The 13,592-nt window shown below is 55.0% G+C and overlaps 1 protein-coding gene across 2 annotated transcripts; it reads right to left on the bottom strand.

Annotated features, from left to right (window-relative positions):
- Positions 1 to 1,229: 1,229 nt before the first annotated feature.
- ALKBH4 (alkB homolog 4, lysine demethylase) lies at positions 1,230 to 13,582 on the bottom strand. 2 transcript variants are annotated; one of them, XM_008018425.3, is made up of 3 exons: positions 13,418 to 13,582; positions 7,360 to 7,557; positions 1,230 to 5,306 (listed from the first exon to the last, which is right to left on the bottom strand). In XM_008018425.3, the coding sequence occupies exons 1-3, from the start codon at positions 13,538 to 13,540 to the stop codon at positions 4,719 to 4,721; spliced, it is 909 nt and encodes a 302-aa protein (XP_008016616.2). In that variant the 5' UTR covers positions 13,541 to 13,582; the 3' UTR covers positions 1,230 to 4,718. The 2 variants fall into 2 exon arrangements, with proteins under 2 accessions (XP_008016616.2, XP_072868816.1); XM_073012715.1 differs by lacking the exon at positions 13,418 to 13,582 and adding an exon at positions 12,775 to 13,110.
- Between the last annotated feature and the right edge of the window lie 10 nt (positions 13,583 to 13,592).

The following is a 13,592-nucleotide window of genomic DNA, read 5'->3' as shown; positions in this document are numbered from 1 at the left end:
TTCTGGCCTCAAGCGATCCTCCTGCCTTGGCCTCCCAAAGTGCTGGGATTACAGGTGTGATCCACTATGCCTGGCCTGTTCTGTATTTTGTCGCCCACTGAGGTAGAGGCCCCCTTCTAGGAAAGAATTTGTTTTGTTTTGTTTTGTTTTTTCGAGACAGTCTCTATCGCCCAGGTTGGAGTGCAGTGGCATGATCTCAGCTCGCCGAAACCTCCACTTCCTGGGTTCAAGCAATTCTCCTGCCTCAGCCTCCTGAAAAGCTGCGACTACAGGCGTGCACCACCACCATGCCCAGTTAATTGTTGTTGTTGTTTTTTGAGGTGGAGTTTCACTCTTGTTGCCCAGGCTGGAGTGCAGTGGCACGATCTCAGCTCACTGCAACCTCTGCCTCCCAGGTTCAAGCGATTCTCCTGCCTCAGCCTCTTGAGTAGCTGGGATTACAGGCATGCACCAACACGCCTGGCTTATTTTTGTATTTTTAGTAGAGATGGGGTTTCTCCATGTTGGCCAGGCTGGTCTCGAACTCCCGACCTCAGGTGACTGCCTACCTCAGCCTCCCAAAGTGCTGGGGTTATAGGTGTGAACCGCCGCACCCAGCCTTTTTTTTTTTTTTTTTTTGGTATTTTTAGTAGAGACTGGGTTTCACCACATTGGCCAGGCTGGTTTCAAACTCCTGGCCTCAAGTGATCTGCTGGCCTCTGCCTCCCAAAGTGCTGAATTACAGGCATGAGCCACCGCACCAGGCCTTGTTATTATTTTTAACTCTGGTACTTCACCCTAGAGGCTGCTAGGAATCAGGTGTGCCAAGCAACTGGCACCACTCCATGGAAAGCGTTTGGGGCAGTGCCTTGGTTCTGCCAACCCTGAGAGGCCAGGCTGCCCCTTGGGCTGGGCAGTGGCCTCAGTACCAAGCCCCGGGCCAGCAAGCCCACCAGCCTCGAGAAAGACTGCACTTCCGGTGGAGGCTGCCGTTTCCTTAAAGGGAAAACATGCCCCACCCCTGTCAAGGGCAGGACACAAGTCACTGGCATGGAGGAACCCACTCCACACCCAGCAGATCATCGACACAGACTTTTTTTCTTTTTTTTTTTTGTCCAGATAGAGTCTGTTGTCCAGGGTGGAGTGCAATGGTGCAATCTCAGCTCACTGTAACCTCCACCTCCCGGGCTCAAGTGATTCTCCTGCCTCAGCCTCCTGAGGACCTAGGATTACAGGCATCCACCATCACGCCTGGCTAATTTTTGTATTTTTAGTAGAGACGGGGTTTTGCCATGTTGGTCAGGCTGGTCTTGAACTCCTGACCTCAAGTGATCCTCCTGCCTCAGCCTCCCAAAGTGCTGGGATTATAGGTGTGAGCCACCTCGCCCAGCCCAAGACTTTTTGCCTCAGATGCTGCAGAGCCCTGGTGGGGCCCAGGAGGGCAAGGCCCAGACAGGAGCCGAAACCCATGTAGAACCTGACAACCTATCGCTCACACCTGTAATCCCAGCACTTTGGGAGGCTGAGGTGGGCGGACCGCTTGAGCCAAGGAGTTCGAGACCAGCCCGGGCAACATCGCGAGACTCTGTCTCTACAAAAATACACGAATTACCCGGGCTTGGTGGTGCGTGCCTGTAGTCCCAGCTACTGGGGAGGCTGAGGTGGGAGAATCATCTGAGCCCAGGGAGGTCGAGGCTGCAGTGAGCCAATTGTGCCACTGCATTCCAGCCTGGGTAACACGAGTGAGACCACGTCTCAACCCCTTTCCCAGCCAGTCTGTGGCCCACCCACCCATGGGTACTGTGGGATAGCGGACAGGCCGGCTCAACACAAATTGAGGCAGGAATAACCCCAGAGAATGGGCCTTGCATGGAGCTTGGCCCCTACTCCTGCCTGTGAGGGAGGACCAGCCTCGGCCTCACCACCTGCCACTCTGAGCAAACAGGCAGCAAGCGCTGTTTCCTGAACATCCTTCAGAAGCGGCTGAGGGATGTCAGCTGAGCCCCCGCTGGGCCTGCTCTGGAGCAGGATGTCTCTGGAAGCCGTCCTCAGAGTCAGCACTTCCCTATTCGGGCGTGTCCCAGTCCCACACCTCACCATCCCCTTGCTTGAAGCTCCAAGAGCCTGAGAGCGGGCGGCCTGGTCTGCTGAGGTAAGCGTGCTGACGGATGCGGAAACTGCCACCCCAAACACAGGTAAGCAGACTTTACCCTGCAGGCGGTGGCTCCTGGGGCCCAGCCCTGCAGAAACACATGGGGCAGGCTGGGCGGAGGGGCTCACACCCATTATTCCCAGCGCTTTGGGAGGCTGAGGCAGGCGGATCGCTTTTGAGCCCAGGAGTTTGAGACCAGCCTGGGCAACATAGCAAGACTCTATCTCCACTGAAAATCAAAACAAAACAAGACAACTAGCTGGGGATGGTGGCACATGCCTGTAGTTCCAGCTACTGGGGAGGCAGAGGGGGAGGATGACTTGAGCCCAGGAGGTCGAGGCTGCAGTGAGCCATGATTGCGCCACTGCACTCCAGCCTGGGCAACAAAGCAAGACCCTGCCTCCGCACCCCCACCCCCCCACAAAAAGAAAGAAAAAGGAAATATACGAGGCTACGGGGTAGTGTACGGGGGCCAGGCTGTGGCAGAAGCCTCCCAGCATGGCCTTCTCCAGCCCCATCCTCGTTGGGTAAGGTGTCGCTGTGGATCTGTGTGTTGCAGCTTCAAGGACAGACCCAACTCGGGTGTCACCAACTTACCAGGTAATGGAGTTTCCTAAAGTGTGCTCTGCTGGAAGGGCGAGCACGGAGGGGGCCCGGGGAGGGAGGTTTCCTGCTCTACAGCATTCCCAAGTCTCACCAGGCCTCTCCCCTTCAAGTCTCTATGTGCATCGTTCTCCAGATGTCCCTCCCCATTGCTGGAGCATCGTGCAGCGGCCAGCCCAGCCTGCCAGGGGCAGAGACCCTGCACTGGTCCCCGGGCTGGCTTATCTGCTCCAGTGCAGGGATGATCAGCTGGAACTCTGACCCCACTCACATCTGGATACGCAGTGAGGGGCCCGTTGCGGCTGTGACACTGGGAGGAAGCCGGGAGGAAGCAGGGCTCCATGCTCTTGCTCCAAGTGAGCTGACCAGGGAGCCAAAGTCAAGGTGGCCTGGGAGCCACGTCCACCCACCTGGCTGCTGGGCTCTCATAGCCACTAGAAACCCAGCAGCCTCTCCCCTGGGTCTGTGCGGGGCTCTTCAGCCCTCCTGGGGGCTCAGTGGCTGGGACGCTGCTTTATAGACAGTGCATGGCTCCGCCACCTGATAGCTCCCAGAGGGTTCTGGGGGTGACTGTAAAGAGCGGTGCTGGCCCCGAACCTTTCCTATTCCCCTGGATTTAGTTTCCAGTAGGTGGTGGGGAACTGAGTATTTTGTCCCATCGTGGTGGGAGAGAGGGCTGGCCACAGGGGTCTGGGCCACCCCCTCAGCCTCCACAGCCTGCCTCTCACCCGGCCACAGGGACAGCAGAGCAGCTCCCCCATCCAGGTAAGCACCCCCTACACACAGCCCCATCACAAGGGAATAGCCGCCTGGTGTCGTGGGAGGTGAGGAGCTTTTTTTTCCCTTTTATTTATTTGAGTGACAGGGTCTTGCTCTGTTGCTGAGTAAGTGCAGTGGTATGATCATGAGCTCACTGCAGCCTTGACCTCGTGGTAAAGTCATCCTCCTGCCTCAGCCTCTCTTACAGGTACGTGTCACCACGCCCAGACACCCAGCTAATGTTTGTATTTTTTGTAGAGATGGGGTCTCACTATGTTGCCCAGGCTGGCCTCAGGCGATCCTCCCACCTCAGCCCCCCAAAGTACTTGCATTACAGGTGTGAGCCACTGCACCTGGCCGGGAGCTTTAATTTTTCCCACATGTTAACAGCATTATGGGGCTGGCAGGAGGCTCTCAGATTTCCCTGACCTCCTCACATCCTCAATCCCCTGGGGCGTGGGGGTGTCAAGCATGAATCAGGCTGAGCCTGACTCTGAAGCTATTACCAGCTCTTTAAACTTCAAATCTTCAACCAACTCTGTTCTCTAATCCAACACATTCCCCAAATAAAGGGGCTGGACGGTGAGATATCAGGAAACCCCATGAAAATAGATGCATAATAAAGGTGAAAATCATTTAAAATGTTCCCTTTTTTTTTTTTTTTTTTTTTGAAACACTCTTGCTCTATCACCCAGGCTGGAATGCAGTGGCGCGATCTTGGCTCACTGCAACCTCCACCTCCCGGGTTCAAGCGATTCTCCCACCTTAGCCTCCCGAGTAGCTGGGACTACAGGTGTGAGTCTACAGGTGCGAGTCACCACACCCGGCTAATTTTTGTATTTTTTGTAGAGACGTGTTTTCACCCTGTTGGCCAGGCTGGTCTCAAACTCCTGACCTCAAGCGATCCACCCACCTCAGCCTCCCAAAGTGTTAGGATTACAGGCGTGAGCCACCGTGCCTGGCCCCCAATATTTTTTAAGCTCAAATGATCCCACGTCCCCAAGACTGTGACAAATTAAATAACCAAAACAAGCGTGGCCACGGTCCAGGTGGGAGGGGGCTGCCCCGAGGTGCGTTCCCATCAAAACCCGCTCCCGGGTGCGGCTCACAGCGCTCACAGCATGTCACCCATCTTCTCTTGAAACCCCGTGAGTTGCGGGAGGCCCTGTCCTGTGCTCCCCGTTTCAATCCCAGGATCAGTTAAGTCTGGAGCCAGGGAGGCGGCTCACACGGGTCTTCCCTGGAAGGAAAGGGCAATTCGCAGCAGTTCCTGGCCCAGCTCTTGCTGCCCTCCTCCGGGGCCGAACTCGGCCGACAGCTCCCGGAAAGTGACGCAGACGCGGCGGGCCTCGATGTGTCTGCGGTGGATGGCGTGCTTCCACTGGTGCCTTGCGGCCCCTGTGAGGACCAGCAGGGAGCGGGCGGGTAAGGGGATGGCCACCTCCACCTCCTGGCATAGCACCGACCGGCTGGGTGCTATCACGCTGTCCACCAAGGCCTCTGGGGCAGCCGATGGAGCCGAGCAGAGGAGCAAGCTCCCAGGTGCCTCCCGACACATGGACAGCACGGTGGGGGACAGGAGGTTGAGGCTGACCAGCCGCTCCCCCCACAGCCAGGCGTCGTCCAGGTGGGGGTCGATGGCAGAGCCGCGCTCAGGGCAGTAGTCCAGGTTGCACTGCTCGACGGGCCGGAAGCCCTCCAGCCCCGGGTAGAGGCCCATCCTCCGAACCACCTCCCGGCTGAAGCTGGGGAGGCCGCAGAAGCCCTCAGTCTTTAGCTTCTGTTTCCGAAAGTTGACTTTGGGGCCATAGTCCTGACGGATGAAGACAAAAAGAACATGAGGTGTCTGACTTTACGAAGATGTCTACCACAGACTAGGTCGGAAGATTCAATCACAGTGACCAAGGCAAGCAAAAGCCCCCTGGGTTCATGGAGGTGAAGCAGGAGGAGGCAGACTCAAGGAGACAGAAGTGACAGCACATGGCCCGGCGTGGTGGTGCATGCCTGTAATCCCAGCGCTTTGGAAGGCTGAGGCGGAAGGAGCTCTTGAGGCCAGGAGTTCGAGACCAGTCTGGGCAACAAAGTGAGACCTCCTCTCTACAAGAAATTTAAAAATTAGGCTGGGTGGCCGGGCACGGTGGCTCAAGCCTGTAATTCCAGCACTTTGGGAGGCCGAGGCGGGCGGATCACGAGGTCAGGAGATCGAGACCATCCTGGCTAACACGGTGAAACCCCGTCTGTACTAAAAAATAGAAAAAAAACTAGCCGGGTGAGGTGGCAGGCGCCTGTAGTCCCAGCTACTCGGAAGGCTGAGGCAGGAGAATGGCGTGAACCTGGGAGGTGGAGCTTGCAGTGAGCCAAGATCCAGCCACTGCACTCCAGCCTGGGCGACAGAGCGAGACTCCGTCTCAAAAAAAAAAAAAAAAAAAGCTGGGTATGGTGGCTCACGCCTATCATCCCAACACTTTGGGAGGCCCAGGCCAGTGGATCGTTTGAGCCCAGGAGTTCGAGACCAGCCTGGGCAACATAGCAAAACTCCATCTCTAGTAAAAAAACAAAAATTAGACAGATGTGGTGGCACAGGCCTTAGTCCCAGCTACTTAGGAGGCTGAAGTGAGAGGACTGTTGGAGCTCAGGTGGTTGAGGCTGTGGTGAGTGGAGACTGAGCCACTGTACTCCAGCTTGGGAGACAGAATGAGACACCCTGTCTCAAAATACTACTAATAATAATTAGCTGGGCTTGGTGGCATATGCCTTAGTTTCAGCTACTCAGGAGGCTGAGGTAGGAGGATCACTAGCGCCTGGGAGGTCAAGGCTGCGGTGAGCCAAGATCACACCACTGCACTCCAGTCTGGGCGACAGAGCGAGACCCTGTCTCAAAAAAAAAAAAAAAAAAAAAAAACAACAACCAAGAAAAACCTGTACACAAATGTTCACAACAGCCAAAAAGTGACAACACCAATGTCCATCGACAGATGAATGAGGAAATGAAACGTACAAACATCCAACGGGATGTCACAAAAGAATGGGGCCGGGCGCGGTGACTCACGCCTGTAATCCCAGCACTTTGGGAGGCCAAGGCGGGCGGATCACGTGAGGTCAGGAGTTCGAGACCAGCCTGGTCAACATGGTGAAACACCATCTCCACTAACAATACAAGAATAAGCCGGGCGTGGTGGTGGGCACCTGTAGTCCCAGCTACTTGGGAGGCTGAGCCAGAAGAATGGCTTGAACCTGGGAGGCAGAGGTTGCAATGAGCTCAGGTCATGCTACTGTACTCGACTGGGTGGCAGAGCGAGACTCTGTCTCAAAAAAAAAAAAAGCTACAATGAAGGCTGAGGGGGCACCCAGGGATGTTGACTGTCCCAGTGGCCATACATGGAGGCTGGGGAGGGAGGAACAGGGGTGAGGGGGTGAGGGGGTGAGGGGACGTGAGGAGGCGGGGTCACTCCAGCCTCCAGTAGAGTTTGGACACAGGTAGGGAAGGGGTGAGTTGGAGGGAACAGCGGGCCCGGGGAAGGGGAAGCGTGTGAGGAGACAGGACACTGATGGTGATAATGGGAGGTGGGGGCGCCTGCAGCTTGGGAGAATGGGGTGCCCTCGCCACCACCAAGCCAGCTGCAGAGAGGGGCAGAGAGCCCAGCAGCACATATCACAGGGAGAAGGGTACCCGGATGCACCTCTGCCCATTGGACACACGTCCGGCAGCACACAGGCTGCAGACAGCCCCAGGGTCTGGGGAAGTCGCCCACTACTAACCCTGGAGGTTTGTGGGGTATGGCTGCAGAGCAAGGGGAGGGTCCCCAGCAGTAGGGCTGCCCCCTCAGTGCAGCCCAGCCCTCCCCATGGGCTCAGGGCCAGCCTACCTGCTTCCTCCGTCCAGACTGGGAGAGCTTCCAGGGGTCACGGTCCATGAGCCGCACCAACTCAGCTTCTTCCTCCCGGGTCACAAAGTCCTCGATCAGCATCACTCCTGGGAAGGGGAAGGCCCAGCCCTCAAAGTCAGATTCCTCTGCACCCACGGCCCAGCCGGTGTCGGAGCAGTAAATGAAACGGTATGTTTTCTGCAAAAGAAACACAGGTCCACAGGCTGGGCAATAGAGTGAGATCCCGTCCCTACGAAAAGTTAAAATAGGCCAGACGCGGTGGCTCACGCCTGTAATCCCAGCACTTTGGGAGGCCGAGGTGGGTGGATCACCTGAGATCAGGAATTCAAGACCAGCCTGGCCAACATGGTGAAACCCCATCTCTACTAAAAATACAAAAATTAGCCAGGCGTGGTGGCAGGTGCCTGTAATCCCAGCTACTCAGGAGGCTGAGACTGGAGAATTGCTTAAACCTGGAAGGCAGAGGTTGCAGAGAGCCAAGATAGCACCACTGCACTCCAGCCTGGGTGACAGAGTAAGACTCAAAAAAAAAAAAAAAAGTTTAAACAAAAGTTAGCCAGGTGTGGCAGAGCTACTCAGGAGGTTGAGCAGGAGGATCATTTGAGCCCAAGAGGTTGAGGCTGCAGCGAGCCATGGTTGTGCTACTGCACTCCAGCCTGGACAACAAAGCAAGACCCTGTATCAAAAAAAAAAAAAAAAAAAGGAAAGACGCGTCCTGGAGCCATGGCAGCCCCGGCACTTGTGTGCCCTCAGGAGACCCTCTGATGGCTCATTCCTCCTCTCAGGCCACTGTAGAAGGCAGCTGGAGTCTAGGGGGAGGTGCAGGCAGAGCCTCTGCCCCAGGCTGACCAGAGGACGGCCTGCAGCCCTCTGGAGTTAACATGAATTTGATTGGTTTCCTTTCTCACTTTCCTCCCCTGTAAAAGAGAAGGTTTGTACAACGTGTTTTTCCTTCTCCATTTTACAAAGGAGGCTCAGCAAAGTTAGGGAACCAGCCCGAGGCTGGACAGCACCTCCTGCACTCCCATCTCCATGGCTGCTTCCAGGAGGACCCAAACTGCCTATCTTGAATCTGTGGACCCTCATCTCTTTAGGTCTTTGCTGACGCCACCCCCGTATCCCAGGGGCTGCCCGTGCCTATCACCAGCCTGAGGGTCACCCAGGAGGGCGGCCTCCTTCCCTACTGAGCTGAGTATTCAGCTGAGCTCCTCAGCGCCCCAGCCTCCCTCCTCTTCACTCTTGTCCTCAGGGCACTTTTCCAGACCCAGCATCACCCCTCAATCCTTATACCCTGGGCTGTCACTCAACTGCCACCCCATGTCCCTCTCTGCTCTGCCACCATCCCTGAGGCCTGGCGGTACTCTCAGGGCTCCCCCATGCTAAAGAAAGTCTGGAAACCAAGATGGGTGCGATGGCTCACACCTGTAATCCCAGCACTTTGGGAGGCCAAGGTGGACAGATCACCTGGGGTCAGGAGTTTGAGATCAGCCTGGCCAACATGACGAAACCCCATCTCTACTAAAAATACAAAAGTTAGCTGGGCGTCGTGATGCACGCCTGTAATCCCAGCTACTCGGGAGGCTGAGGCAGGAGAATCCCTTGAACCCAGGAGATGGAGATTGCAGTGAGCTGAGGTTGCACCACTGCACTCCAGCCTGGTGACACAGCCCCTCTCAAAAAAAAAAAAAGTCTAGAAACCACTCCTGGCCTTGTCTCCTCCCGAGCCACGGCTCCTCCTCCTCTTCCTCTCCTGTCACCACCATTCCTATACCTGCAGCCTCCCATCCCCCAACTCTCCCGGGGCCTCCACCTCTCTCAACTGTCTCTTTTCTGCCTTCTGTGCAGCCATCCTTGACCCTGACCCCAAGTCACGCTGCCAGTGACTATTTCTTAAATCTCTCCCTTGGCTTCGGCTACCCCTTCCTGTCCACCTGTCTTCATTAAAAATAGTTAGTTAATGGCCAGACGCGGTGGCTCACACCTGTAATCCCAGCCTTTTGGGAGGCCAAGGCGGGAGAATCACTTGAGCCCAGGAGTTTGAGACTCGCCTCAGCAACACAGAGAGATCACATCTCAATAAAGAAATAATAAGTTCTGGCCAGTCGTAGTAGCTCACACCTGTCATCTCAGTTCTTTTGGAGGCTGATGCGGATGGATTACTTGAATACAGGAGTTCGAGACTAGCCTGGCCAACATGACAAAGCCCCGTCTCTACTGAAATACAAAAAAAGTAGCTGGGTGTGGTGGCGCTCCTATAGTTCCAGCTACTCGGGAGGCTGAGGCAGGAGAATCGCTTGAGCCGGAAGATGGAGGTTGTAGTGAGCCGAGATCGCGCTAGCGGACACCAGCCTGGGCAACCCCATCTTCAAAATAATAAAAAAAACTTTTTTTATTTTCTTTTTTGAGATGGAGTCTCGCTCTGTCACCAAGACTGGAGTGCAGTGGCACGATTTTTGCTCACTGCAACCTCCACCTCCTGGGTTCAAGCGATTCTCCTGCCTGAGCCTCCCGAGTAGCTGGGACTACAGGCACGTGCCACCACGCCCAGCTAATTTCTTCGTGTATTTTAGTAGAGATGGGGTTTCACCATGTTGATCAGGATGGTCTTGAACTTGTGACCTTGTGATCCTCCCGCCTCGGCCTCCCAAAGTGCTGCAATTTACAGGCATGAAACACCGAGCCCAGCCAATAATAAATTTTTAAAAAAGAGTTTCACCAATGAAATATTTGCATCCATGGCACTAAACATTTTACATGGATTATCTAGTTTCATCCCTAGGACAGCCCCAAGAGGAAGGTACCATAACTATCATGGGCAGGAGGTGTAGACATGCGGAGGTTCTGGCCAGAGTCACCCAGTGAGGACCTTGGAGGCCACCAGACCTCAGCCCTGGGCTGTGTGGCCTGTCTCCTCTTCCTCTCCCATCTCCAGGCTCCTCACACCCTGGGCTGCCACTCACCGTGGGCCGCTGTCTTTCTCTGTTCTTCCCTCCAGGGACCTCAGCCCCTTCTAATGCTTTACTTCCAGCTCAGACACCTCCTGAGATCAGCACTATCTCCTCCCGCTCCTGGGGCCCTCCCATGGGAAACATTAAAATTGGGAGTCCCCCGTGTGTCGACTGAGCAGGCTGGACTTGTCCCAAAGGCCATGGAGCGCTCTTGAAGGGTTTTAAAGGAGTGACGAGGTCAAATGTGAATTTTAGAACGATCTGGAGAGGGGGAGGGGCAGCTATGAAGGGGTGGAGGCTGGAAAGTCAGTGAGGAACTGCCCCAGTGCCCTGAGATCCTGGACACCTCATTTTCCTTGCTCCACAGCCATCGTGTTGGGAAGGTGTTACCTCCACATGGCCACTGGCGCGGGTCAGACTTTCCGCAATTTTTTTTCTTTTCTTTTTTTTTTTTTGTTTGAGGCAGGATCTTACTCTGCCACTCAGGCTGGAGTGTAGTGGCGCTCACAGCTCGCTGCAGCCTTGACCTCCTGGGCTCAGGCAATTCCCCTACCTCAGCCTTCCACGTAACTGGGACTACAAACACACGCCACCGCACCTAGCTAATTTTTAAATTTTTTGTAGAGGCAAGGTCTTGCTATGTTGTCCAAGCTGGTCTCAAACTCCTGGACTCAGGTGATCCTCCTGCCTCAGCCTCCCAAAGGGCTGGGATTCTAGGCATGAGCCACCGCACCTGGCCCCTTCCACAAATGAAAACTCTTTTTTTTTTTTTTTTTTTTTTGAGACGGAGTCTCGCTCTGTCGCCTGGGCTGGAGTGCAGTGGCCGGATCTCAGCTCACTGCAAGCTCCGCCTCCCGGGTTTACGCCATTCTCCTGCCTCAGCCTCCCGAGTAGCTGGGACTACAGGCGCCCGCCACCTCGCCCAGCTAGTTTTTTGTATTTTTTAGTAGAGACGGGGTTTCACTGTGTTAGCCAGGATGGTCTCGATCTCCTGACCTCGTGATCCGCTCGTCTCGGCCTCCCAAAGTGCTGGAATTACAGGCTTGAGCCACCGTGCCCGGCCATGAAAACTCTTAAGTTCATTCATATTGTTGCACAGCCGTCACCACCATTCAGAACTTTTTCATCTTGCAAAACTGAAACTCTTTCCCCATTAAACAACAGATCCCCATCTCCGCTTCCTGAGCCCCTGGCAACAACCCTTCTACTTTCTGTCCTTGTCACTACCCTACATAGCTCACACAACAGGAATCCTGCAGTATTTGTCTTCTGTGACTGCTTCCTTAACTTAGCCTCATGTCCTCAAGGTTCATCCATGCTGTAACATATGTCAAAATGTCCTTTTTTTTTGAGACAGGGTCTCGCTATGTTGCCAGAGTGCAGCAGTGGCATGATCATAGCTCACTGCAGCCTTGACCTCCCAGACTCAAGCAACCCTCCCATCTCAGCCTCCTGGGTAGCTGGGACCACAGGTGCGTATCACCATGCACGGCTAATTCTGTGTAGAGGTGGGGTTTTACCATGTTGCCTATGCTGGTCTCAAATTCCTGGGCTCAGGCGATCCACCTGCCTCGGTCTCCCAAAGTGCTGGAATTATAGGCGTGAGCCACTGTGCCTGGCCTGTCCTTCCTTTTTAAGGCTGAATAGTATTCCACTGTGTGTATACACCATGTTTTCTGGATCAATTCATCTCTTTTTTTTGTTTTTTTGAGGAGTCTTGCCCTGTCACCCGAGCTGGAGTGCAGTGATGCGATCTTGGCTCACTGCAACCTCTGCCTCCTGGGTTCAAGCGATTCTCCTGCCTCAGCCTCCTGTGTAGCTGGGATTACAGATGTGCCTCACTAAGCCTGGCAAGTTTTTGTAATTTTAGTAGAGGCAGGGTTTCGCCATGTTAGCCAGGCAGGTCTCAAACTCCTGACCTCAGGTGACCTGCCCACTTCAGCCTCCCAAAGTGCTGGGATTACAGGCAAGAGCCACGGCACCCGGCCCAACTCATTTCTTGATAGATACTTGGTTTGCTTCCATCTTTGGGCTGTTGTGAATAATGCTGCTATGAACATTGGTATGCAAATATCTCTTCCAGACCCTGTTTTTAGTTCCTTTGGATATATACCCAGAAGCAGGACTGAGGATCATGGGTAATTCTATGTTTAATTCATGAGGCATGCCATAGGGTTTCCACAGGACCTTGGGCACTTCTACTATGGACGATGGGGCAGTTTCTTCACTGGCTTCCCAGCCTCCACAACTTCATATCTGCCCCTTCCCTTCCCAGGATCTTTCTAAAATTCACATTTGACTTCACTCCTTTAAAACCTTTCAAGAGCTCTCCATGGCCTTTGGGACAAGTCCAGCCTGCTCAGCTGATGCCCGGGGAACCATCTGTGGTCAGACACCACCCGCCCCCCGCTGCCCCCACCAACCGCTCCGGCCTCATCTCTCTCACCTGAGCCATCACTACTCCACCTTCCTACCCCACGCAGTTTTCTGGGTTGGAATGCCCTTGCAACCAACCAAAATCCTTCCATGATCCTTCCATGCCAGCCCAAAGGCGCTGAGTTCTTTTTCTTTTTTTATTTATTTTCTTTTTGTGAGACAGGGTCTCGCTCCGTCGCCCAGGCTGAAGTGAGGTGGCTCAATCATAGCTCACTGCAGCCTCCAACTCCTGGGTTGCAGCGATCCTTGAGTTCCTCTTCATTAGTTAACTGGAATTCACTGTCTCCTTGCCCATTGCAGTCCACGGCCTTCAGGCACCGCTGGACTGGTATTCAGCACCCTCGATCGATCCTTTCCGTGTCATCTCCTCGCTGGCCCGTGAAGCTCCCAGCGCCAGACCCGAGAGGCTACGTCGAGGTTTGCAGGCAGATCCCCCCAGAGTCCCCGAGGTTACCTGTGATCGCACCCACCCACGTTCCAGCCCCTTCCCCACTCCCAAGCCCGCTCCTTAAAGCCCTCATCTCCTCACCCCGCATCGCTCCTACTGCAAGGGTCCCTCACAGGCTTTGATCCCGGCCCGTATCATGGCCAAGCTGGGCCTCAGTTTCCCCAGATGCAGAGCGACGTCTGTGGACGAGGCCCCTATCCCTTACCGCTGGGGGCAGTTCCCAGGGCGGGTCGCCGCCACGCTGCCGCTCGCAGATCAGACAGGTCCGGATGCCCTTACAACCACATTCCCGAAGGACCTCGGGGGTCTCCGCGGCGGCAGCCGCCATCGCGCCGTTCGGGTGGCCAGTGCGCAGGCGCAGCCGTGGGGGCCGCTGGGAG

The sequence above is a fragment of the Chlorocebus sabaeus genome, chromosome 28 (assembly GCF_047675955.1).
Source record: "Chlorocebus sabaeus isolate Y175 chromosome 28, mChlSab1.0.hap1, whole genome shotgun sequence".
NCBI lineage: Eukaryota > Metazoa > Chordata > Mammalia > Primates > Cercopithecidae > Chlorocebus > Chlorocebus sabaeus.
This window is presented reverse-complemented; position numbering and strand designations above follow the sequence as displayed.